Source organism: Schistocerca cancellata, chromosome 4 (assembly GCF_023864275.1).
Source record: "Schistocerca cancellata isolate TAMUIC-IGC-003103 chromosome 4, iqSchCanc2.1, whole genome shotgun sequence".
NCBI classification, from domain to species: Eukaryota; Metazoa; Arthropoda; class Insecta; order Orthoptera; family Acrididae; genus Schistocerca; species Schistocerca cancellata.
In genome coordinates, this window is record NC_064629.1 from 728491851 (window position 1) to 728516765 (window position 24915).

A 24915-nucleotide genomic window follows, 5' to 3' on the forward strand; every position below is an offset into this window, starting at 1 on the left:
TCTTTTAGGCTTATTTGTTATAAATTTAATACCTTATTAAACACCAATGCATGCTTCAAACTACGGCCACACGATGACTGGGAACATCTGTGCACATCATGAAACCTTATCTTTGGGAGATGGATGGACAGTAGGGAAACAGAATGTGGATTGTCACTGGGAGGAGAGTGGTGCAGGGGGAAAATTTCCACCATCTTTCTCAGCACTAACAACACAGGCCTGGTTCTCACTTCTTAACCCTTTCATGTGTCTCACATACAAATTTATTTCATTTGATCACATCTGTATGGTGCTGCAGTCTAGCACTGAATGTATGAACTGTTTGGAGCCAACAGGCTCATTGTTTGGCATCTAATGGGCAAGACATTGCTTAGTTGTTGAGTTGCGCATTGTGTGTCTTGTGTTTTGGTGGTTTTATGGTTTCTTCCTGGCTGCGATAAGTAAGCCCAGTGAATGTACTTATTGTCTTTTTTGCATTGTTTGCTAGAAATACAAAGATTTGTGCACATATTTATTGATAAAAAATTTTAAATTCAATTCCTGATGTTGCCTTAGGGCCAGTGTGTGTAGAAAATTTCCATTGCCATTTGTTCATATATGTGTCTACATTTTTTACACTTATGTATTTTATTCTCTGCTGTATCCTAGTTTATTTCCCCTGATCTGATATAAAATGGAAAACTCCTCAGACTCCTGTTTATTTATTTATTTGTAATGAATGCTTGCCTTCCCTTTCTCTTCATATTTCTTCCAGATAAAAGCTGCCTTATAAGAGCAAAATGAAAGAAAAGTCGGCCCCATTTACCTCCATTATTACAGTTACACATGATGAAATTGTTTTCTTTTGAAATGTCCAAAAGAAAATAAGGAAGATGATGGCATCATTTGAGTGACCTACTGCCAAAAGCATATCAGCTTTCTCTCCACTGGTCAAACCAGCTCACACCTCCCATTACAACTGTGTACTCTGCTGTGGATGCAGGGCAGGATATAACTGAGTTTGTACCATCTCTATTTTTTTCTTATGACAAATCTTTTATCTTTAGGGTGATGAGCAATTGATAAAACTGTAACTGACTTATTATTTTGCAATTTTACTGCAGATGCACACCCCTTTATACGGATTATGCTGTGCACTTACATGCAGCCGGAAAACATTTTCCAGCAAGGAGCACAAGGCGGCAACACAGACAATGCTGCACATAGAAGGAAGAGGTAAAGACTAATTTCGTATGTAGCTACTGCAAAGTAGCACCATATATCCAGCAATATTTCCAAAATAGATCATAATCCCTATTAAAAAAATTTTTTTTGAGTGAGACATAAGCATATGACCCACTGGACTCAAGAATGGAAAACTTAGGGAACCATTTATTCATTCACAAGTCCAGCAGGACATATATATATATATATATATATATGTCCCACTTACAATAATCACAAAACTATAAAGAACTATCGAAATTTAGAAACATGGCCAGACTCTGTATGTATTCCAAAAGCAGGAAACAAATTTTTACAGTAATATGAAAAAATTTAATTAATTTTGTCATAAAAAGTTTAACAACCACCTACTGTGGCACAAATTACACAAGGTAGTAACAAGGATTCGAGAAAGCACAATGTAAAAAACTTATGATCAAATGAGGTACTTCTTTGAAGTAATGAATTTGAAATTAAACTGATCTTTTTGTAACACTATTAGGTCACCAAAGCTGGCAGAGTCTGGTTACAGAATAAAATTTACTGACACGTAACAATCATAACAATGCACGTAGGGGGCATAACATTGCATGCGGACTTTAACAACTGCTTATTACATAACTAAGTATTGCCACCACCGCACACTGCACTGAAAATTTGTCACATAATTCACCTCTGAACTTAGGCAAATCAAAATTCCAGGCATTTTAACAAATTTTAAAACTCCTTCCAAATGCAAATTTCAGGTCTTAAAAAGAGGACATGCCTGGAAAAATGTGGAAATATGATAGCCCTACTACAGCATTTCTCAATGGTGGAGTTACATGCTGCTGATGAGACAGAACTCTTTAGCTCGAAGTATCATAACCAACTTCTACAATATAGGCAGAAAATCCTTGTGCCACAGGATGATTCCCTCATACAACATTCCTGGCCACACTGACTTAATGGCACACTGCAGTTTCTGAAAAATGTCTTCATAATACTGCAAACTGATTGTTTTTCCACATTCAAGGAACTCAAAGGACAGAGGGCCGTTGCACTCGAAGGAGGCAGTCGTCATGACCTTACCAGAAGTTGTGTGGACAGTTTTGTGTGGCAGGGGAGATGTGGGATGTTTCCACTGTTGGCTTGGCCATTTACCCTTGGGCTGTCAGAATGTTGTCAGATGGAATCATCCTATTGCACGATAATGCCCATCCCCACAATGCCAATCATGTAACGTCTATGCTTCAGCGATTTTGTGGGGAAACATTGCAACATTCTCAACACCATCCGGATCTTTCACTGTGGGATTTTCAATCTTTGGCCACTTGAAGAAAGACAAGCATAGATGTTGGTTTCAGTCGGACAAGGTAGTGCAAGTGTGGATGCGGTTGTGCACTTGTCGGTGACCGACTGTGTTCTACAAAACTGGAATTGGTCGTTTCGTCTCCCAGTGGGATGAATGTCTTAAAACTTGTAGTAATATCTTTTGAATGGAGCCACTGCATGGTCCCACTATGGTGGGTGTTCAGTTTTCATTTGACTGCCCCGTACACTCTGTCATGGTAAACTTTAATTTTTCTGTGCATTTGCTATATACGTTATGGATGATTATGAGAATATTTCTATTAGAAAACTTTTAAATTAATTTATGGGCAGTTAATAACTAGTTTTAAAATGCTTCTTCAGGTGTATTTGATATGAAGTAATATACAGAAATTAATCTGGACTCTCATTTTCCAATGGTAGTTTGCACACTTCGAATTTCACACTGACGATTTCAGAATAAGCGTACAGTAAAGTAGTCAGCAAAGCAAGCTGAATGGCCAACAGGAATTTAACAAAGCTGATGGTGATCAGACTTGACAGAATTTTTCATGTCACCAGGAACACACTACTGTTGCGTGAGAGGAATCAGTAACTGTGGCCAAGATAAATGAGTAGGCTTTTCAGTGTCCACCACCTCACAAATTAAATGGTACAAATGTAAAATTGTATGTTCAGGTTAATATGAACAGCTATAGTTACAAATGCATTCAATACTGTAGTGGGGAAATAAGCACAACATTATCTCAGAAGATCTGAACAAACACATATATACAAAGAGTCACTGGAGAAAATTATTCAAAGATATCACTTCACCAATTTCAGCCCAAGATTTATGTAACAGCTATTCATATTTCAGGACAGTATTTAAATCATGTGATCATTAATAAAAAGTCATTGAACTAGAAACTTTGTTGATTAAAGACTGTGGAAGCAGTCTGTAAGCAAAAAATACAGCAAAAATACAGGCATCTCAAATATCAAAGACAGAAAGATGAGCCGTGCAGTGACCTCATGGTTTGAAGTGTCATGTCACAGACTGAACAGCCCCTCCTGCCAGAGGGTCAAGTCCTCCCTTGGTACACAGCTTTTCCTCCTTTCACATCTGCGACATTCGCCATGACTGTCTCAATGCAGGATAGTGCCATGCTTGTAAAGCTGTATTACAAGAATAATGACTGTGCACAAATCGCTCTGAAGAAGTTCCAGACACTGAAAGGTTTGAAAAAAAAGGCTTTGGTTCAATGACTGCCATGGATCTGGAGAAAATGATTTGGACATTCAAAAAGACTGGTTCTTTTGATGTGCAACCTGGTAGAGGGAGGAAACTAATTGATTTGATGTCAGTGGAAGCAGTGGCCAAAGAGTGGTGGTGTGCAGACATGTAGTGCACAGAAAATTGCTTGAACATTGGACATACCCATGAGCATCCTATGAAACATCCTTCTTTACTATCCATTCAAAATTACCCAAGTGCACTAGTTGCTTCCTGTTGACCTGCCAGCAAGAGAGACCTTTGCTTTAGAATGTCTTGCTCACATGGAAGTGGACAATGATTGGCCATGGAAGATTTTGTGGACAGACAAAGCACACTTCCATCTGACAGGATATGTCAATACACAGAATTGTCGAATATGGGCAATGGAAAATCCACACACAAATCAACCAGTACCACTTCATCCTGAAAAGGTCACTGAGTGGTGTGGGTTAACGGCATAATTTATCATAGGGCCATTTTTTTTTTTTAAGAGATAAGTGCTTCCGTTCCTGTTACCTGTACTGTCACCAGTACACTATGAGTGTCTTTTGTGCAACAATGTCGTTCTAGCTCTCCAACAGCTTGGATGTATCATTTTTATGCAAGATAGTGCACCTCCGCACATTGCAAATCCAGTTAAGCAGCTGCTGAAGCACCATTTCGAAAATGCTAGAATTATCACTCACCATTTCCTCTACCGCCTGACCGCCCTGATCACCTGATCTTAATCTGTGTGACTTTTGGCTGTGGGGATACCCAAAAGATGTTGTCTTCAGTGTTCCATTTGCAAACTTAGCTGCATTGAAGGCACGCATTGTGCAACACACTCTGAATGTGATCCTAGAAACACTTTGATCAGTGCTGTTTCTCGATTTCTCCATTTCAACTTGTTGCAGAAAACGCTGCCACCTATTACGGATTGTCTGTAATTATTATGGATTTATCGCCTTTATTGCTGAGTTATGGAGAGGTACTAAAAAATTATGGAAATGAACATTATCGATTTCATGTCTAAAAAAAAAAAAAAAAAAAAATAAATAAAAAATAAATGGAAAACATACTGTTTGCTTTCCACCAATCTTTTGCAGCTCAAATGGTTTATATATTGTAATGATTCAGGGCACGTAGTGAACCTGTCTACAAAAGATTGTGACGTACACGTCTAGTGCGATAGCCATCTACCGGGGGAACTAAGAAAATTGGCTGACACGTCATTTGCATGCATACTAAGTGGCGATAATGCTCGCATGCGTCCAGAACATAGTTTCGTGGTATTTACATAGGAGAACAAAAATTACATAATAAATAACAACAAAAAACAATTACTGAGCGCTCTGAAATTTTTAATTCAAATGAGTCACTCCACAAAAAAATCAGAAAGTCCCCCTTCAAGTTTTGTGCATTATATTTCCAGTGATCAGGGTATTTTGGGCTAGTTCATATGCAAAGGAACATGCCAGGACTATACTGTGTGCACTGTGTATAAACTGCTAATATCTTCAGTAATCATTACATTGTGTTCAGTGGTACTATTCGTCCATTTATAATTTGAAAACACTGTGTTAGCTGCTAAGGAAAGTTTTAGTTGTTCGTTAAAAAGGCAAGAAATTGGACTGCTTTGTTTCTTCAGCAACTGTTAATACTGTCCACAAAGAAAAGCCTGAAAAAAAGTGATAATCTGAAATTAAACAGTGTGAAAGATATCCCAAGTTAAAGTGAGAAAAAGACTGTACCTTATTCAGAAAGTAATTTTGTGGAACGCCAAAGTGTTAGTACAGTGGATGGCAGTGTAACAAAAAAATGTAAAACTGGACAGACATTTGGACACGTTTTGTAAAATCAAATAAATCTGGCCAATGCGTTTTGTGGCTCTGAGCACTATGGGACTCAACTGCTGAGGTCATTAGTCCCCTAGAACTTAGAACTAGTTAAACCTAACTAACCTAAGGACATCACAAACATCCATGCCCGAGGCAGGATTCGAACCTGCGACCGTAGCGGCCTTGCGGTTCCAGACTGCAGCGCCTTTAACCGCACGGCCACTTCGGCCGGCGTTTTTTTTTTAAACTAACTAACCTAAGAACAGCACACAACACCCAGCCATCACGAGGCAGAGAAAATCCCTGACCCCGCCGGGAATCGAACCCGGGAACCCGGTCGTGGGAAGCGAGAACGCTACCGCACGACCACGAGATGCGGGCGACTGCGTTTTGTACAATGGGTTCAAGAGAGATTTCTTTAAAGCATGGGGATGAAGATATTGTCATTGGTGTAGACACTCACTAGAAGCTACAGACTACTTGTCTGTAGTTACAATGTCAAGATACTGAATCTAAGAATGCAAAATCTTTATTGTCAGTTTTAAAGCTGAATAAGCTATTTCCTGATATTTTGATTGATTGCGAGGGAAAAAAAAAAAATTGGAGTTTTCACGATATCAGTTTGATGACTTTGGAATGGTGGAAGATAAGAGAGCTTATACTGCTTGGTACAAAAGATCTGCTATGCGTGATGCATTAATCAATTAATTTTAGTCAGCAATGTAAATACAAGCCAGACATGAAGAAGCCTGTGTCACCATGGTCCAGGGAGAAGAAGACTATCACATAAGGTAATTTAATATGATGGTAGGCAAGAACACAAGTTTCCCAATACTTATGAAGCTAACTATCTACATTGCATTATCAGAGATGTCAAGTTTGGAAAGACACTATTAGGAGGAGGATGGGGACTAACACAGTTTTTTTTTTTTTTTTTTTTTTTGCTGTCAGCAAAAGTCTCAATTTGAAACCTAATTGTAACCCTTGAAAAGTAAATATGTAGGCCTCAAAGAGACTAAAAAAGTGTGCAAGTTATTTTGAATGCTACTCAATTGCTTTACACTCAACAGAGATGTCACGACATGAACATCAATATGCCAAATCACAACATAACTACAAGTTTATGCACCCACAGCAGTGATGCTAGAGAGGCACCACTGTAGTAGAGAAGTTTTTGTGTATATTACAGAGTCTGTATGAAACATATGATGAAAGGGTACTGTATTATTTCTGAAACAATACTGGTTCACAAAATGAAGCAACGAAAAACAGTTGGTTGTCAAACTACTAAAATATATCAAATAGTGAATTCCCATAATTTTAGCAGGGGCTACTGTAAGATTGTAAGTTTAGCCTAGAAATTGTGATAATCACAGACAAATCATAATACTCTACATGTCTGCATTAACATGGTGGAGTACACAGTCATTTGTACACCACTTCTCTGGACGTTTTCTCCCCATGTCCTCCCTAACATCTTGGAAGATTGTGAGAGATTTTTTTATTGACCACTGATAAGGAGGGCCAAACTCTTTATGAACAACAGCATCAATATGAAAGTGAAACAGATCAACAAAAGTTTAATGTCATTCTTGACTTGTTAAATTTTATTTAGGATGGAGTGAAGGAAGACTCTTCCATGGGGATGATTGCTGTTTAGTGTCAGGATAATCTGTGTACCCAACATTCTTTCAACACCAATGAAAACCTCTAAATATATGGATACCCTTGAACAAGTTGCTGAAGTTCCTTGCAGACTTCCATGCATAGATAGAAGTAAGAACAATCAGAATATGCATAAACCAAAAATATCAAGAAAATAAACACTGTTATGGATCATCTTGACGCAGTCATGGTATAAACTACGCCACAGTCATCCTTGTGTTCAGTTCTTCTGACACCAGGTTTTTATGTACAGTCACATAGTCCTAAGATACTGCAGAAGTCTTAGATGGTCTGTTTATGGTCTTCACAATGAGATCCCTCACTGAACATTTTCTGACAAAATGCCAGCTGGTGACCAACCAGAATGGTGGTCATCAGCATTCAATGTTTGCCAATTTTTGCGAAGTTTATACCACCAGTAGGTCTGTGCTTGACCTACAGCTCTGTCTCCAGAAGCTAGTTTCAACATTTGGTGCATTTCTACAGCAGTTTTTCCCACATTCAGAATAAAGCTTTACACAGAAATGCTGCTCTTTTAGATTAACCATTGCAAAACATAAAGTTCCAGAAAATGACAGAGGAAATATGCTCAACCAACAACCAACCAAACCACCAAGAACACAACCATTTCCCACACTGATTCAAGAAGGACGTATGGGGAAATACTTATGGATATTTCAGTGTTCATAACCATCTGAGCTCAAAATTCAAATTTCAGCAACCTTTGGATATCACCTTACGCAATGAGCGGAAGGTACAATTAACTTTAAGAACATCAAAGTTGTAAGACCCAAAGATAACGTAAATTTAAACTGCCTGGGATTTACTGATGCCCTTGCTCTCCTAACCAACACCATTTTCGAAACCCGTCAAGTTAAATCCGTACTGGAAATAGCAAAGAAAATCAGTGTCAAAAATGTTCTTTGGAAAAGGAAGTGAGTGACCTTTACTTATAACAGCAAAACAACAACTACAAAGCTTTGACAAAATTAAATATTTTGGACAAACCATAACATATAACTTCCCATTAAGAAAAATTATGTGGCATAACAGAATAAAAAAATAAATTGTAAAAGCAATTTTATAGTACCAATAATATATACAACAATAAAAATATGTCGTAGCCACAAAATAAACACATTACAAAACATTATACTAATAAAAATAACAAATGCATAGTGAAACCATTTTCATAGAAAGCAACACTGCAGAAATGGACAAAAGACTCAAGATAGAAGTAAGAACAATAAGAATATGCATAAACAAAAAATACCAAGAAAATAAACACTGGAGACTAACTGCTAAGGAAACAATCTACGAAGAAATGGAAAATGGAATTGGGAAGAAACACATTCTATTCTTTGGACATCATCAGCAGTGTGACAGACAACAATATTAAACACATTATGGACATCAAGGCAGACATGAGAGAATTACACACACACACACACACACACACACACACACACACACACACACAAAAAAAACACCCCATGATCAACAAACATACAACAGGAAGGGTGATTTTGGATGAAGGAAAAGTTTAGATCTGAGACAATGAATAAGTACTGGTCAACAAGAAACTGGAAATCCCTTTTTGTAAAATTGACTAAAATGAACAAAAATTTAAAAATTGAAACGAACTGAAGATGAACTTGTGGTTAAGAAATCTGTTAACTATTCTTAATCAAACAGCAGCTGCCAGACACTTCAAATAAGAGTCAATATGGCAATTTATTACAATATTTCTGTCATTCTTCAGTCAACAGTTTAGTACCTCAGTTTTCGTATGAAAAACATAATTTTGAAGCCAATGGTGGGGTTATTAACAGCTTTAACATGACATTAAGTTTACTAAGTGAGACGAACTGGATAAATTATAATATTGACATTTTTGTGGTGGTGGGGCAAAGAAAGAAGATACTAATTCGTACTTTGATCTAACAAGAAATAAATATAGGATCAGTAACTAAAAAAAGCTTATCACGAAACTTCAGTTCACAAGAGATATAGTGTGTTTTTATAATTTTTTGCAGAGTGTGCACCGATATGAAACTTCCTGGCAGATTAAATCTGTGTGTCAGACCAAGACTCGAACTCGGGACCTTTGCCTGTCACAGTCATGTGCTCCAGTTTTGCAGGAGAGCTTCTGTGAAGATAGGAGCGTAGCAGACAAGGTACTGGCAGAAGTAAAGTTGTGAGGATGGGTCGTGAGTCATGCTTGGGTAGCTCAATCAGTAGAGTACTTGCCTGCAAAAGGCAAAGGTCCTAAGTTTGAGTCTCGGTCCGGCACACTGTTTTGATCTGACAGCAAGTTTCAAACAGGAATATCACTTTTATTCAAACACAATAACAGGTTGTATATGCAGACAAGGAAAAAATTCCCAGATTTTTCCTGGATTTACTAGTTAAAAATACACTTTTTCCATGTTAAGTGACAGTATTCTTTCTGTCAGAACTGTAAAACTTATAAATGCTTTGAATTGTTGTGGTTTTATACACCAGTGTAGAATTTCCTGGCACTTTAGAAAACAAAACTCAGGGTGAAAGAACACATTTTGGAAAGATCTTTGATGTACAGTAACATGTACGCTGCATATTTTCGTATTACGAAAGTTTAAATTTGAACTCCACTAAATGCTGCATTTTACTTTCCAAAGCATCGAAATGAGATTGCGATGCGCTTTTGTAAGCCAGTCATAGCTCAAGTCACACGATCTCGCCAGCCGATGACAGTGGATATTCAAAGCATAGGACACGTGATGTAGTCAGCCAACAGCAATATTACTGTTAACTAGCACGAACACATGAATAGGAAAATTTAATGGTTTAAATTAATATACATATTGTTGCTACAAGAAAAGTAAAGCTTTCAAATATAATATTGGTCTCCAAGATTAATAAGCTGCAAGAGAAGCTAAGCTTTCACATATATTGTTGATCTTGTTTGTGCGTGTTACTCTTTTACATCACACAAATATGCCAGAAAAATTTTTAATAACGACATAAATGTCATCATCTGGGCTCGAAATTCTTCTAAATGACTCACCATTAAAGAGTTGATTTTTAAATAAGAGTCAAACTCTCTGTGATTTAAGAAATTTATCGTACATTCTTGCACACAGTTCAACTTGGGTAAAAGGAAATTTACTTTGAAAGTAACACTTTTCAAAACCACCATTTGCAATATTTTCCCGCGACCTGTTAGAAACAGGTTTCATCAAACAGCTGCCAGGGAGCGCCAGATAACAGGCAAATCTGCGCTTGTGCGGCTACGATGATGCAGGAAGCCTGTATGTTCATGCTTATAAAACATTAAAAGATCTTACATTATGTCATAAAAGAAACAAGACATCAGAGGATAATCCAAGAGCATCAGAATTTCATGAACCATACTAAAATGCATAATTCTGTTTAAAGTGCACATTCGTAAGTCCAGATTCCCAATGAAGTAGACCTTGACTTGAGATTAAGCTTTTAAATGTGGTTTTCGGGATTAAATTTTCTTGGAGTTCCAGTACTGTAATATCTCGTATTTGGTTCTTTATCACGGCATAATGCCATACATGCTAGAAGATGAAAACGTGCACTTGAAATGCATTGAACAGTTGAAACTAGTCAATAGCTTCAAATAAATTGACTGCCTCAGTGGAAAAGATTAATAACAGTCAAATTTCTGTAGCAAACCGACCAAAAAAACTTCAGTGTTCTGCAAGGTGATTAATGCTAATAACACATTTTAGTTTGCATAATTATGTGAATGTATTTTAATGCACTTGATAACTCCTGGCCAGAGAAATCCGTTCTGTTTTTATTTGATGTGAGAGCAGTAAATACAGAGGAAACAGCAAAATCACTAAATGTAAACATGGGTCACATGGAGACTACCCACCTCGCCACTACAACTCAGATTGCTCTGCGCATCAGTCCCGGATTTACGACATTTCTGAACCACTGCAATACTAGGTAGTTGGGCAAGGTTTTTAATATGCTGTGTGGTTGCCTGCTTCGCAATTTGTTTCCACGCTGATCACAACGCTAATAAGAAGTTTTTGTGGTAGAGTATTCCATTCCTTCACCAGTATAGTTGATAACTGCGGTATGGTTGTTGGTGCATGTAGACATGCTGCAATACGCCACCCCACTGCGTCTCACACATGCTCAATGGTAATTAAGTCTGGAGAACGAGCAGGCCAGTCCATACGAGGAATATCCTTTCATTCAAGGAGCTGTTCCACCTGTGCTGTTTGGTGAAGTCATGCATTATCATTCACAAAAATGGAATCAGGGTCAAACACACCCCTGAAAAGACACACGCGAGGAAGGAACGCCGTGTCACAATAAAGTTGATTGGTGAATGTATCATGTTCAAAGATTTGGAGGTCAGTATGCCCATGAAACATCAAGCCTCCCCACTGTGGTATCGATAGCAACAATGCCACGGCTTAAGTGCCAGTTAAGTTGGCACTACGATGGACACTGACGACAGCGCCCTCTAGCAGGCGCTGTTCAGCTCTACGAGCACGACTGTAGACGCACCCCATATGATCAAGAGCAGACGGCCGGGACACTTTGCTTCAGCTTCGCACCTAAGGGCAAAGTTATGTATTACTTTTGTTGCTAAAGTAAAGGTGATTTTAATTCACACTGCAGTACTGAGAGATTTCCACCTTTTCCTGCTCCTACCCACATGCCACGCGGGATACAAAAGTTGGCGACGAGGTTTCCCCTATCATTTTCTTTTTTGCTCGGTACTGCTTACTTTTCGTGCTAGCTTCAGTATAAGACTTACATTTGTGAAAACCATGGCTTCGCCACAGGAACAGGCTTTGCTGTCCGATCTTGTACGTTTTCAGGCTCAGCAAATGACGCAGCTGCTTGCTGCCATAAATGGACTGGTCACACTACAAACTGCAGCTACTTCGGCGCCTCTGACCCGAATGCTGTCTCCGGGCTATGTTGTAACAAAGACAACTACCACAGTGCACCGGAACTATTAGCTGATTGATACACACTGCCCTTCACTGTTCCTTCAACTGCCATGTGTTGTGGGGCTAGTCACACTCGGTGTTACAGTCACACTGACTTCATGCCATATGATGCCCAACTTTCTGTGCATGACTGGAAGACCTCTGGCAACATGCTCTCACAGTTTCATTTATTTCCACTGAGTAGTTCAGGTATTACATTACTTTATCTGTCCCATCCTTAAGTTTTGCAGAGCAGAGTGTGTCATCAGGATCCATTTTGATGTACATAACTAGGCCAAACCCTAAAGCTTTTACCTTTAGATCTATAAGTTACAGCACAATTGTTTAGCCTGGAAGTAAAAATATTAGTTTGGTCAATATTAAAATGCAGAATTTGAAATTATAATTGAACTTGCCAACTACTGACAAGAAGTGGTTATTAAATTTTGTAGAACTAAGATGAATCACTAATAGTTTCATTCTTCTATGTAATATATTGTGAAGTAATCTTCCACAGTGATAATTTTTTACAACCTACCACATAGTTTTAATTTTATTCTTACAATTCTGTAATTTGCAGAACTGACTACGATGAAATTCTTGAACTTGGCTGCGACTGTCCATTGTATTATGACACATATTAGTTTCATGCTACACATTTTTATAATGCCAATAGTTACCCGCACTGACAGTGGAAAATGAGAACTGTCAAAAAATTTGAAGGTGGTTTGTAGAAATGTATAATGTTAATCATTCAAGTTATCTGTATTGTAACTACTTGGCAACAAGATAGGCTTTCAGTGCCCGCATTTCTAGTGGGATCATTTCACTAAATCCTTTCTTTACTAAATTGGGACATGATCAATTTGATCATTTCAGTGCTAGTATTTCTGCATCGTGTTCTCAGAGGCCACTGCTAATTTTCCTCATACTCTACCCCTCCAGCTAGAGAACAATCAGTGAAGGTATTATCTATAATCCTGCTACAGTTTCCCTGTGCTCTACAAAAAAATACGTTGCCTGCTTCAGCCTATCTGGCCTAAGTAGACGCGTAAACATTTTTTTCACCTCAGAATCAGTTACCTGGAGTGCAGAGAATTCTCAGAATAAAAATATGTTTGGTTGTGAAGAAAGTATCAGTGTTGAAGGTTGGTTCACAATGCAGTACCTAGAAAAATGAAACTGTTCAGGTCTAACAACTTAAATACACTACTGGCCATTAAAATTGCTACACCAGGAAGATGGCGTGCTACAGACGCGAAATTTAACCGACAGGAAGAAGATGCTGTGATATGCAAATGATTAGCTTTTCAGAGCATTCACACAATGTTGGCACCAGTGGCGACACCTACAACGTTCTGACATGAGGAAAGTTTCCAACCGATTTCTCATACACAAACAGCAGTTGGCTGGCGTTGCCTGGTGAAACGTTGGTGTGATGCCTCGTGTAAGGAGAAGAAATGCGTACCATCACATTTCCAACTTTGATAAAGGTCGGATTGTAGCCTATTGCGATTGCGATTTATCGTATCGTGACATTGCTGCTCGCGTTGGTCGAGATCCAATGACTGTTAGCAGAATATGGAAACGGTGGTTTCAGGAGGGTAATACGGAACGCCGTGCTGGATCCCAAAGGCCTCGTATCACTAGCAGTCGAGATGACAGGCATCTTATTCGCATGTCTGTAACGGATCGTGCAGCAACGTCTCGATCCCTGAGTCAACAGATGGGGACATTTGCAAGACAACAACCATCTGCACGAACAGTTCGACGACGTTTGCAGCAGCATGGACTATTAGCTCTGAGACCATGGCTGCGGTTACCCTTGACGCTGCATCACAGACAGGAGCACCTGCGATGGTGTACTCAACGATGAACCTGGATGCACGAATGGCAAAACATCATTTCTTCGGAAGAATCCAGGTTCTGTTTACAGCATCATGATGGTCGCATCCGTGTTTGGCGACATCGCGGTGAACGCACATTGGAACCGTGTATTCGTCATCGCCATAATGGCGTATCACCCGGCGTGATGTTATGGGGTGCCACTGGTTACACGTCTCGGTCACCTCTTGTTCGCATTGACGGCACTTTGAACAGTGGACGTTACATTTCAGATGCGTTACAATCCGTGGCTCTATCCTTCATTCGATCCCTGCGAAACCCTAAATTTCAGCAGGATAATGCATGACCGCATGTTGCCGGTCCTGTATGGGCCTTTCTGGATACAGAAAATGTTCGACTGCTGCCCTGGTCAGTACATTCTTCATATCTCTCATGAATTGAAAACGTCTGGTCAATGGGGGCCGAGCAACTGGCTCGTCACAATACGCCAGTCACTACTCTTGATGAACTGTGGCATCGTGTTGAAGCTGCATGGGCAGCTGTACCTGTACACGCCATCCAAGCCCTATTTGACTCAATGCCCAGGCGTATGAAGGCCGTTATTTCTGCCAGAGGTGGTTGTTCTGGTTACTGATTTCCTAGGATCTATGCACCCAAACTGCGTGAAAATGTAATCACATATCAATTCTAGTATAATATATTAGTCCAATGAATACCCGTTTATCGTCTGCATTTCTTCTTGCTGTAGCAATTTTAATGGCCAGTAGTGTAGATCCATTAAGACAAAATTAACTTATGTCCCAGCTTAGCACTGTACCAAGTCTGGAGACGAATGTCATGAAATTTGAACTGCTGGATCTGTAGAGAGCTACAATACCACACTGTTAACCACTACACCAGGCACTGATCACCTCCAAGCCTCTCTGCGCTCCATAACAAATTTCTAATGCTGTCATCTCCTTGCACACAACTATTTTATCTCCAAACAGCGTTGTAGGTTATCCGTCATGTCAATTACAAATAATTTCAACAGCAGCCTTGAGGTACACTGGATGCTACCTTCACTTTTGATGATATTTTGGAAATAACACTAAGTGGTTTGGGAGTTATAATGGTGGAGGAGAGTATTTTGAGCAAAGGTGAGCACAAATTTCAGGAAATGCTACAATCTGCAGTGGTTTCTGAAAACTTTCTTAATGACCCTTGTACAAAGATATGTAAAAATGATGACACAAGCCATACAAAAGCATGGAGAATGCATGAATGAGTACGGGGAAACGGAACAAGACATAGAAATGTCAGCAATGAGGCTCCGAGTTTGAAAGGATAATGTGGTCAAATATACTAAACCAAATATGAAACAAAAATTAAACTCATCAGCAGTTATTTTCACACAACAAAATGATATACAAAATATACGAGGAATAATGTTTCAACATTTTCTCTCATTTTATTGTTAATTATATCAATAAATAAATATATGTGCACTTTTAAGAGTTTAGACAGTAAAATATTATATACAATCTGCTAGCAACAGGAAGTAACAATAAATAAAGAAATGCGTAGTATACTTACAATTACCAAACCACCAGCCATGCAGTGCACAATACGCTCTGCCTGCATCTTCTGGTGTCTGACACTTCACATACACACATCCTTCACGAGAAGATTTGTCAACAAAGAGATGAAGGATGGCCACTCCCTCACACTTTTCTAGTATGGCGTCTCGAATAAATGTTGGCCAGTCTTCACCATGCTCGCTGTAATAACAAAGTTTTTAACCTAACATAATGTAAACAACGGACAAGTGTAAATGTGGATTTATTTGTGTTTAACTGCTGCTATGAGGGGGATTAAAAATACATGAGCCAGATGCCTGTAAAAAGAAATTTGTACCTTTATTTCAAAGGTACTGACTAGCACTGTTGGGGCACTTGTCGCACTGTCACACAAGGTGGCGAACGGTTGTCTCATAAAACTCCTCCAGCTGCACTTTGAACCAGTTCCAAATGTACTGCTTGATGTCCTCATCCAAGGTGAATCATGTGCCTCTTAGCACCTTCTTTGGTTCACTAAAAATGGCACAATCACAGGGAGATAGGTCTGGAAAGTATGGAGGGTGACTGAGGACCTCCAATTTGAATGTTTGCAAGAGCTTCTTGACTCCGTTTGTTGTATGGAGTCTTGTAACAGTGTGAAGCAGAATGACCCTGCAGGTGAGCTACCCTATCCATTTCGATTTTATCGCTTTGTGAAGCCTGGTCATGGTTTGTGAGTATTAAAGTACATTCACTGTTGTCCCATGATGCAAGAAGTAAATAAAGAGACCCTTATCTAGTGTGCATAACCTTTTCTTACATACGTGGATGGCCTTGGATTTTTCTGTTGGCGATGACCCTGCATGCTTCCACTGGAGACTGTAGTTTTGACTCAGTTCATATTGATGACACAATGTTTCTTCTCCAGTGAGCACATGTGACATGAACTTATTCACTTCCTCAGCACACCACTGCAGAGGCTCAACAGAGAATCCCATTCGATATGCCTGCCATGCCGAGTGAAGACTGCGAGGCACCCACTGGGTGCACACTTTGTGACATTTCAATCTGTCCTTAATGATGGCGTGAATACTTACAACGTTCAATCTGACTTCTGTGGCAATGGCCACTACTGTCACTTGCCTGTCTGGACAATGGTATCGGTTAGGTGGCGCGACATTTCAGACCATGCATCACTGGCAAATGACATCTGTCCTATCCTGAATTGCTTTGCCATGTATTGACCTTTGCAACAGACATGCAGTGCTCTCTGTATTTTTGTGCAATTCTTCAAAAAAATTCCATTTCTCCCATTGTCAGGGAGAGTACTACGCCCCCCTTTCCGCAGTTTTCATTTTACAGCATCCAGTTCATTTCTTTTTTAATGTACATTACAGAACAGGTGATCTCTCATAGTGCCTGGTAAATAAATTTTGTTATTTCTATTTAATGGTCTTTGTAACTTTACAATATTGTAATGTGCTGTGACTTTATTAACATTTTAATGACACCAAATTAACAGAGAGATAATTTCCAACTTCGCACCCCCTCCCTCTGCCTTTGTGCATATGCATCTGTGTCTCTTCCAGTCTTGACAGAACTAATGGATTGTACAGAGGATTATATTGGATATATTAAATACTCACATATATAGGGCTGGTGTAAGTTAATATTCTGTTTATGCACTTTAAAGAAATTAATACATTCTACTATAGTTACATAATTTTGTAACACATGGTTCTTGTGCTGTTACAACCATGTCACCCAGTGGTATGTAATGTTAACTTGCTTGTTACTGTGGTCTGCTGTCAGTTGAGCATCAATGTCAGCAGAGTTATCACTTGACAGAATACTCTATATCAAGTTTGTTTCTGGTATGTAAACTTGTTGTCTATGAACCTAAGTGTGTTTGCACTTAATATGTCATCTTTAATTCATGCTTGTATGACAATTGTGGTGTTGTTCTTGACATATAATCTAATGTTGGGCCATGCCTGTAATGCTTCAATAAAGTTTTTACTTAGTGACTTGAAGCAATTTCAAGGGCATGCTCAGTTAATCATATAATGGTCGCAGCCTCCTGTGCAACCTTGTGTCACATATTAAATTAATCCGCAAGTGGTATGAAGGCAAAGCGAAGTGGAAATGTGGGTAAGAGATTAAGTCAATTGAGGTATGAAATAAAATTATATTGAAAAAATATGCAACAGGAAACAAACAGTAGTATGAGAAAAGACAATAACAGACTGTATAAAAGAAGTACTGAGCAGCAGACTGGCACTAATAAAGTTGCTATTTGTAACTCCAATCAATCTTGCACAGTTGCTTTTGGTTGCAGCACACACTACGTCTGTCTGTGCCTGGTAAATTGGATAAAAAATACACGTTGAGTAGTTAATAAAAATCCCAGATCTAGTATGCTCATTGTGGGACCTAATTATAAGTCCAACACACATACATACAACTGACATAAATATGGATGCAAAACCACAAGATGGAAGAGGAAAAGAATGTACCCCTTCCAATTAAATTTCTAGCTAAAGTGCCCAACTTATACAATTTATATACAGTTATGCATTGTCCAAGCCACCAAAGGGTGAGCAAAAGATACAGAGACTACCATTGTCTGGCACATGGAAATAAATAAACACTCAATAAGGCTTCCTGTACATTTCAGTTTCTCCAGTTTTACCTTCATGCTAACTATGCACTGTCGAAGCTACGGAAATCATTATGTTCCTCGACTTTTCTCGAAAGACCATTGTTAATACATTAAGACCAATCATTTTTCTTGACGAACCAACTTCCTTCTCCCGGCACATCCAACCATGGTTACATTTGTACTTAGACGAGTCATCCAAAAAGGTGTACAACGTGATTATGGCTACATGACTAGAATTAACAGACTCTGAACATGGAATATTAGGTGGAGCTAGATGCGTGGGACAGTCCATTTTGGAAATCATTGTGGAATTCAATATTCTGAGATCCACAGTGTTAAGACTGGGCCAGGAATACCATATTTCATGCATTACCTCTCCCAGAGACAACGCACTGGCCAACAGCCTTCACTTAACGACAGAAAGCTGTGGCATTTTTATAGAGTTGTCAGTGCTAACAGACAAGCAACACTGCATGAAGTAACCACAGAAATCAATATTGGATGTACGACAAATGTATCTGTTAGGACAGTGCAGCAAAATTTGCCAGTAATAAGTTATGGCACCATCCGATCAATGCGGCTGCCTTTGCTACCAGCACGATATCGCCTGCAGCACCTCTACTGGGCTCATGACCATCTCAGTTGGACCCTAGATGACTGGAAAACCATGGCCTGGTCAGATGAGTCCCAACTTCAGTTGGTAAGAGCCGATGTTAGAATTTAAGTGTAGCGCAGACCCCATGAAGCCGTGGACCCAAGTTTTCAACAAGACACTGTGCAAGCTGATGGTGGCTCTGTAATGGTGGGTGCTGTGTTTACATAGAATGGTGTGGGTCCTTGGTCCAACTGAAATCGTTCACTGGAAATGGTTATGTTTTGCTGCTTGGAGACTGTCTGCAGCCATTCATGGACTTTATATTTCCAAACAATGATGGAATTTTCATGGATGACAATGCCCCATGTCACTGGGCAGAACTGTTCATAAATGGTTTGAAGAACATTCAGGACAATTCAAGCAAATGATATGGCAACTCAGATCACCTGACATAAATCCCACAAACCCTTAGGGGACATAATCAAACAGTCAGTTCATGCACAAAATCCTGCACCAGTAACACTTTCACAATTATGGATGGTTATGGAGGCAGCATGGCTCACTATTTCTGCAGGCTACTTCCAGCACCTTGCTGAGTCCATGCCATGTCGAGTTACTGCACTACACCAGGCATAAGGAGGTCCAACACGATATTAGGAGGTATTCCACTGAGTCACCTCAGTGTACTTAAGGGAAGTCTTGAGTAACTGCCTGAAAATCAGCACTGAAAATTTCAGTGCACCTCAGCACTGAAAATTTCAGTGTACTGAACAGCTGGTTGGGTCATTAAAAAAAAAATCTGTCACTTCAAAGTGTAAGTGGAGAAAGTCTGGCTGCGGAAAAATATTACATTGCTGCGACAGACATAGGTTTTTAGCCCAGAGACATTTTAAAAACTGATGGAAGTGGCGTCTTTTATAATTAACTTCCTGTAAAAAACGTGTTCTGTGAAGGAAGAAAAATGCCACTTACGTAAGAAATGATAAAGAGTAGATGACAACACTATTGTGTGTAAATAGTGATGAAAGTGAAAAGTTTCCTCCACTAATAGGAAAATTTAAAACACTCAGGTGTTTAAAAAATATACAATCACTACATTGTACGTATGAGTACAACAGCAGTGCCTGGATGACATCAAAAAAATTCTACATGATTTCTCAGGCATTTACATGCCAAGGTGTGTGCAGCAGGAAGAAAAATTGTATTTATTATTGACCAGAGCCCTGTACAGCCCAACGAAGCATCATTTTTTGAGGAATGCAAATTGTGTATTCCTTTCTCTGAACTGCCCAAGTCATCTGCAGAATATAGACCTGAGCGTAATACACTCCGCTAAAGCCAAATAAAGAGTAGCACTTGTGTGCAAGTTAGTTTCACTCCTTGAGAGAAAGTATGTAAAGAGACTTTACATTCCATATGGTCTGCATATGTTTGTTACTGCCTGGAATTCTGTAGCACAACAGGCTGTGTTAAATTGCTTCACAAATGCTGGCTGTGGTACGTCAGTTGCCATTGAAGATAACCTCGTTTTCGAAGAAGAATGTAGTAGGAACACAAATATTTCTGAAAATGTGGTTTTCCAGGTGTTTGTTGTGATGATGGCATCTTGACTTCCACACCCAATAAGGATGCAAGTCAGGTGTGTGAAACGCTTGTGAAGGAATACTGTAAATTAGGAGCTGGTGGTGACAATAAAAATTACAATTATGATGGCGACAGTGACATGGGTGGTGGTGGTTGTTGTGGTGGTGTAGGAGGATTTAAAAAAAAATAAAGAATGTGTTCTGTGAAAAGTATTTAAATGTTCAGCATAGAATACTGGTACATTTGTAATTAAGTAACACCCATATCACCACAACATGCTTGTTCCATGTACTCAGAGAAAACTCCCATTTAAGGTGAAAATATTTGGGTCCTGAGACATTCATTAGAAAGCAGTTTTATGTGCATATACCTCTTATAATTAAAATGTTACTTACGCATCTGGATCAAACATGTGTCGAATTTTCAGACAAGGTGTTGGGCTGCAAGGCACAGAGTTTGGACTTCCCGCCATGGTTTCAAATGCTTGACCTTGCCAGATCTTACTGCTTCGGTAACTATTGCTTCTGGACAGTTTCTCCTGATTGATATCTTCACCACTCGAACTACAAAAATTGAATATTTATCATACAATAGCATATATTACATAGCTGATCACTATCATACAATATGCATTAAGAATAAAACTAAGAGAAAAAATGACTTCAGATCTCCATGAAAATGTAAATAGGCCAAAAACAACATGATAATGAACAGGATTGTGTGGGTACAAGATTAAAACTGTGGCAATTGAAATATGAAATGTGTTTCCATAATGTGTAGCTATTTATCAGACTGTGACATATCTGTCACATTCCCTCCTTTGCAAATATTTTTCTTGCCATGAGGAACTTAAAAGGAAATTTACAAAAAACATATTCCCTGCCATGTCAGTTTGTAAACATTATATTTTGTCAGTTCATAACCAAAGGCATCAATTTATTGGTACAGTATGTTGAGCAAGGTGCCTATATTTTGAACTGAGTTCCCAAAATTGATCAAGAAAATTCAGTCTTGCAAGGATTGTCCCCAGATGCTTGTAAAACCACCTCCATTTCCTGTCTGACTTATACAGTATGTGGTGAAATATTACTTAATGTTGGTTCTTAAAATTCTTCTGAAACAAGCTTGCTGCATTGAGACTGGTCACAAGTTTTTATTTTATTCTGTATAATTTAATGTATTGATATTTGTTAGATAAACAGGAATCTAGATTACATAATGAATATTCATTCTAATGGTTAAACAAATGTGACTTAACAAGTTTATGAATAGTCCCCAGCAACGCATTTCACCAATTATATTGCACTTGGACACAATACTGCTCCACATTTGTGGAGATGACTGATGGCAGAGAATACACAGTTCTGCCTTAAACAAAATGTATTACAAGTCACAGTACTGGACACGAGTCTATTACATCAAGCAAGCTGTACAGGCAAGTCTCATCCTCCTACATAATGATGGTGGGGAAAAAAAAAAATGTCAAAAATCCGGCTACAGAACCCTGTTGATCCATTACTGCCTGTACCCATGTAGACAAAAAGCTTAAGCCATAACTGACTGTATCCTAAATCATAATTTTTTGACACAAAAGACAACCTCAACTAGTGAATTAGTGCTAGATTGTTATTTCATCATCTATACACCAAATCCAAATATGATTACAATCTACATGAAACTTATCAGGAACATTTATCCATTCTCAGCTCAAACTGTCACTGGTGTGCTACATGTCTGGGCAAAATTAAAATGTACCACCTTGTTTTCATATTGTTTGCATGTTTCTGTCACATTTCTGTAATTTTTGCAAACAGGGTGAATTTTGTGGTTGGGTTGTACTCGTATCCTCAAAGGGTTAGGTATTTTACCACCACCATCACAGTTATACCTAGTAAAATCTCTTCAATGGTTCACAGGTAAAGCGCACATTAAGAGGCAAAATGTTTTAAATAGGAAGTGATTTCCAGTGGCCAACTGGCTTCTCCCATAAAAAGCAATGTAAATATGCATCTACATGAGGCGATATCAAATATTATAGAGAGAAATAAAGGTAGTACAGAGGAACTTCAATTTTACATTCTCTGTTTTATATTTTTCACAACTCAACACCATAAATTTGTAGCCCCTGTGAAAAACACACAAGCTCAATGGTAAAAATTCCCCAATTTTACATTTCTTCCTAGCAAGGTTTACCTGGATTCTAAGTTATTACTAGATGTCTCGCTTTTCTTCATCCCATTTTCTTCCTATTCACATCTGATGAGACTGAACAAGTTACAAGTGGCACAAAAGACAGATGGTTCACACCACGAGTGGTGGCACAGTTAAGGGAATATTTTAGGCTGTTGTGGAGAGGGGGGACATGAGGGAGGAAATGCTGATGTAATCCACAACTGGTGTTGCCAACACAACTTTCAACATTTAGCTTCAACAAGCAATTATGATACGACTACTGCTAGGTTACAAAGGTAATGGAAAAACAAGACAATAGAACAAGGGTTTTGCAACAGCAGATTTTAAAGACATTTGTGTTCAAATCTGACACAATACATTTGCAACAAGTACATACACTACTCACGTATATAATTTGCACCACACCCACACCACAAAATGTAGATCGTCAGCGATGATAGAGGGCATGAAGCAAAATCATAGCATCTGAGCTTTCTTTCAAATTTACATTTTACATGGTGTACAGAAATTCACTTAGCTGACTTCTAATAAGCTTGTAATGTCAACTGGGGAACTAAACTCATTTTTTCACATCTCTGTCTCTCTCATCAAGCTTAAAATAACACTTAACAGTGGTGAGCATATGAAGTGTGGCTCATAAGAAAAGCATTAAACAATAACAGCTATGGTGGCAAAGTTTGTCATTATGCAGATGTCCACATTTATGCTTATTCTTTAACCACTTAGCTACTGTGATGTTTTTGGTTTAATTCAGCATGTTCATAATTTTTTCTTTCTTCTGGGTCAGCACAAAGGATGATCTCTCAAAAGCACGTTCTGAACATGTAATTTGTGGTAGTAGCATGTTAGAAAATAGCTCTTTTACCGTGTACCAGATATGTGTTTCAATTTTTTGACGAGATGTTACTTGCTGTAACACATCTGTGATTTTTTAAGAGCTGATGAAATTCATTACCACGAATTATTTTGTAAATGTTGTACTGCATATTTAATTTCCTTCACTTAGCTTTTACACAAAATATTGGCGATGATTGCAATTTTTAATCATATATGCCAATTGCACATATTTACAGGGTTATTACAAATGATTGAAGCGATTTCACAGCTCTACAATAACTTTATTATTTGAGATATTTTCAAAATGCTTTGCACACACGTACAAAAACTCAAAAAGCCGATAATCAAGTTCCTCCCACACTGGGCGCAGCATGTCCCCATCAATGAGTTCGAAAGCATCGTTGATGCGAGCTCGCAGTTCTAGCACGTTTCTTGGTAGAGGAGGTTTAAACACTGAATCTTTCACATAACCCCACAGAAAGAAATCACATGGGGTTAAGTCGGGAGAGCGTGGAGGCCATGACATGAATTGCTGATCATGATCTCCACCATGACCGATCCATCGGTTTTCCAATCTCCTGTTTAAGAAATGCCGAACATCATGATGGAAGTGCAGTGGAGCACCATCCTGTTGAAAGATGAAGTTGGCGCTGTCGGTCTCCAGTTGTGGCATGAGCCAATTTTCCGTGGGCTACGCGTGAAACTTGCCCGCACGCGTTCAACCGTTTCTTCGCTCAATGCAGGCTGATCCGTTGATTTCCCCTTACAGAGGCATCCAGAAGCTTTAAACTGCGCATACCATCGCCGAATGGAGTTAGTAGTTGGTGGATCTTTGTTGAACTTCGTCCTGAAGTGTCGTTGCACTGTTATGACTAACTGATGTGAGTGCATTTCAAGCACGACATACGCTTTCTCGGCTCCTGTCGCCATTTTGTCTCACTGCGGTCTCGAGCGCTCTGACGGCAGAAACCTGAAGTGCAGCTTCAGCCGAACAAAACTTTATGAGATTTTCTACGTATCTGTAGTGTGTCGTGACCATACGTCAATGAATGGAGCTACAGTGAATTTATAAAATCACTTCATCATTTGTAATAGCCCTGTATTTATTTATTTATTTATTTATTTTTTTTTTTTGGGTGGGGGTGGGGGTTGAGGTGTTTAACATTTTCCTCGATTCTGCATTTTCCTCAATTTTGCGTTTTTTTAAGTCTGGACCACACATAAATGTCAAATAGAGGTTACACTGCACCATAGAAAAAATTTAAGTAATTTATGGAATAAAATACACACAGCTTTTTTGCAAACATTGAACTTAGAAGTTTTTTAACTGATTTAGTATCTTTTGTTTCAGTCTGCACTTGTGTTTATTCACAGAGTTTTCTATTTGATCAGCCTAAAGTTACTGTTATCCGGTGATACAATGTTTCGTGGAAA

General features: G+C 38.8%; 1 protein-coding gene across 4 annotated transcripts in view; it reads right to left on the reverse strand.

Annotated features, from left to right (window-relative positions):
• LOC126183804 (inner nuclear membrane protein Man1) overlaps positions 1–24915 on the reverse strand; it is a 364252-nt gene that overhangs the window by 33828 nt on the left and 305509 nt on the right. For all 4 annotated transcript variants that reach the window (XR_007536817.1, XR_007536816.1, XM_049926053.1 and 1 more), the window contains exons 9-10: positions 20847–21014; positions 15648–15832 (exon numbers count right to left, since the gene is read on the reverse strand). Coding sequence is in view for 2 of the 4 variants with exons in the window: in XM_049926053.1 (XP_049782010.1) it covers positions 15648–15832; positions 20847–21014 (353 nt within the window). In the remaining 2 variants the exon portion in view is untranslated. The remainder of the gene's footprint in view (positions 1–15647; positions 15833–20846; positions 21015–24915) is intronic.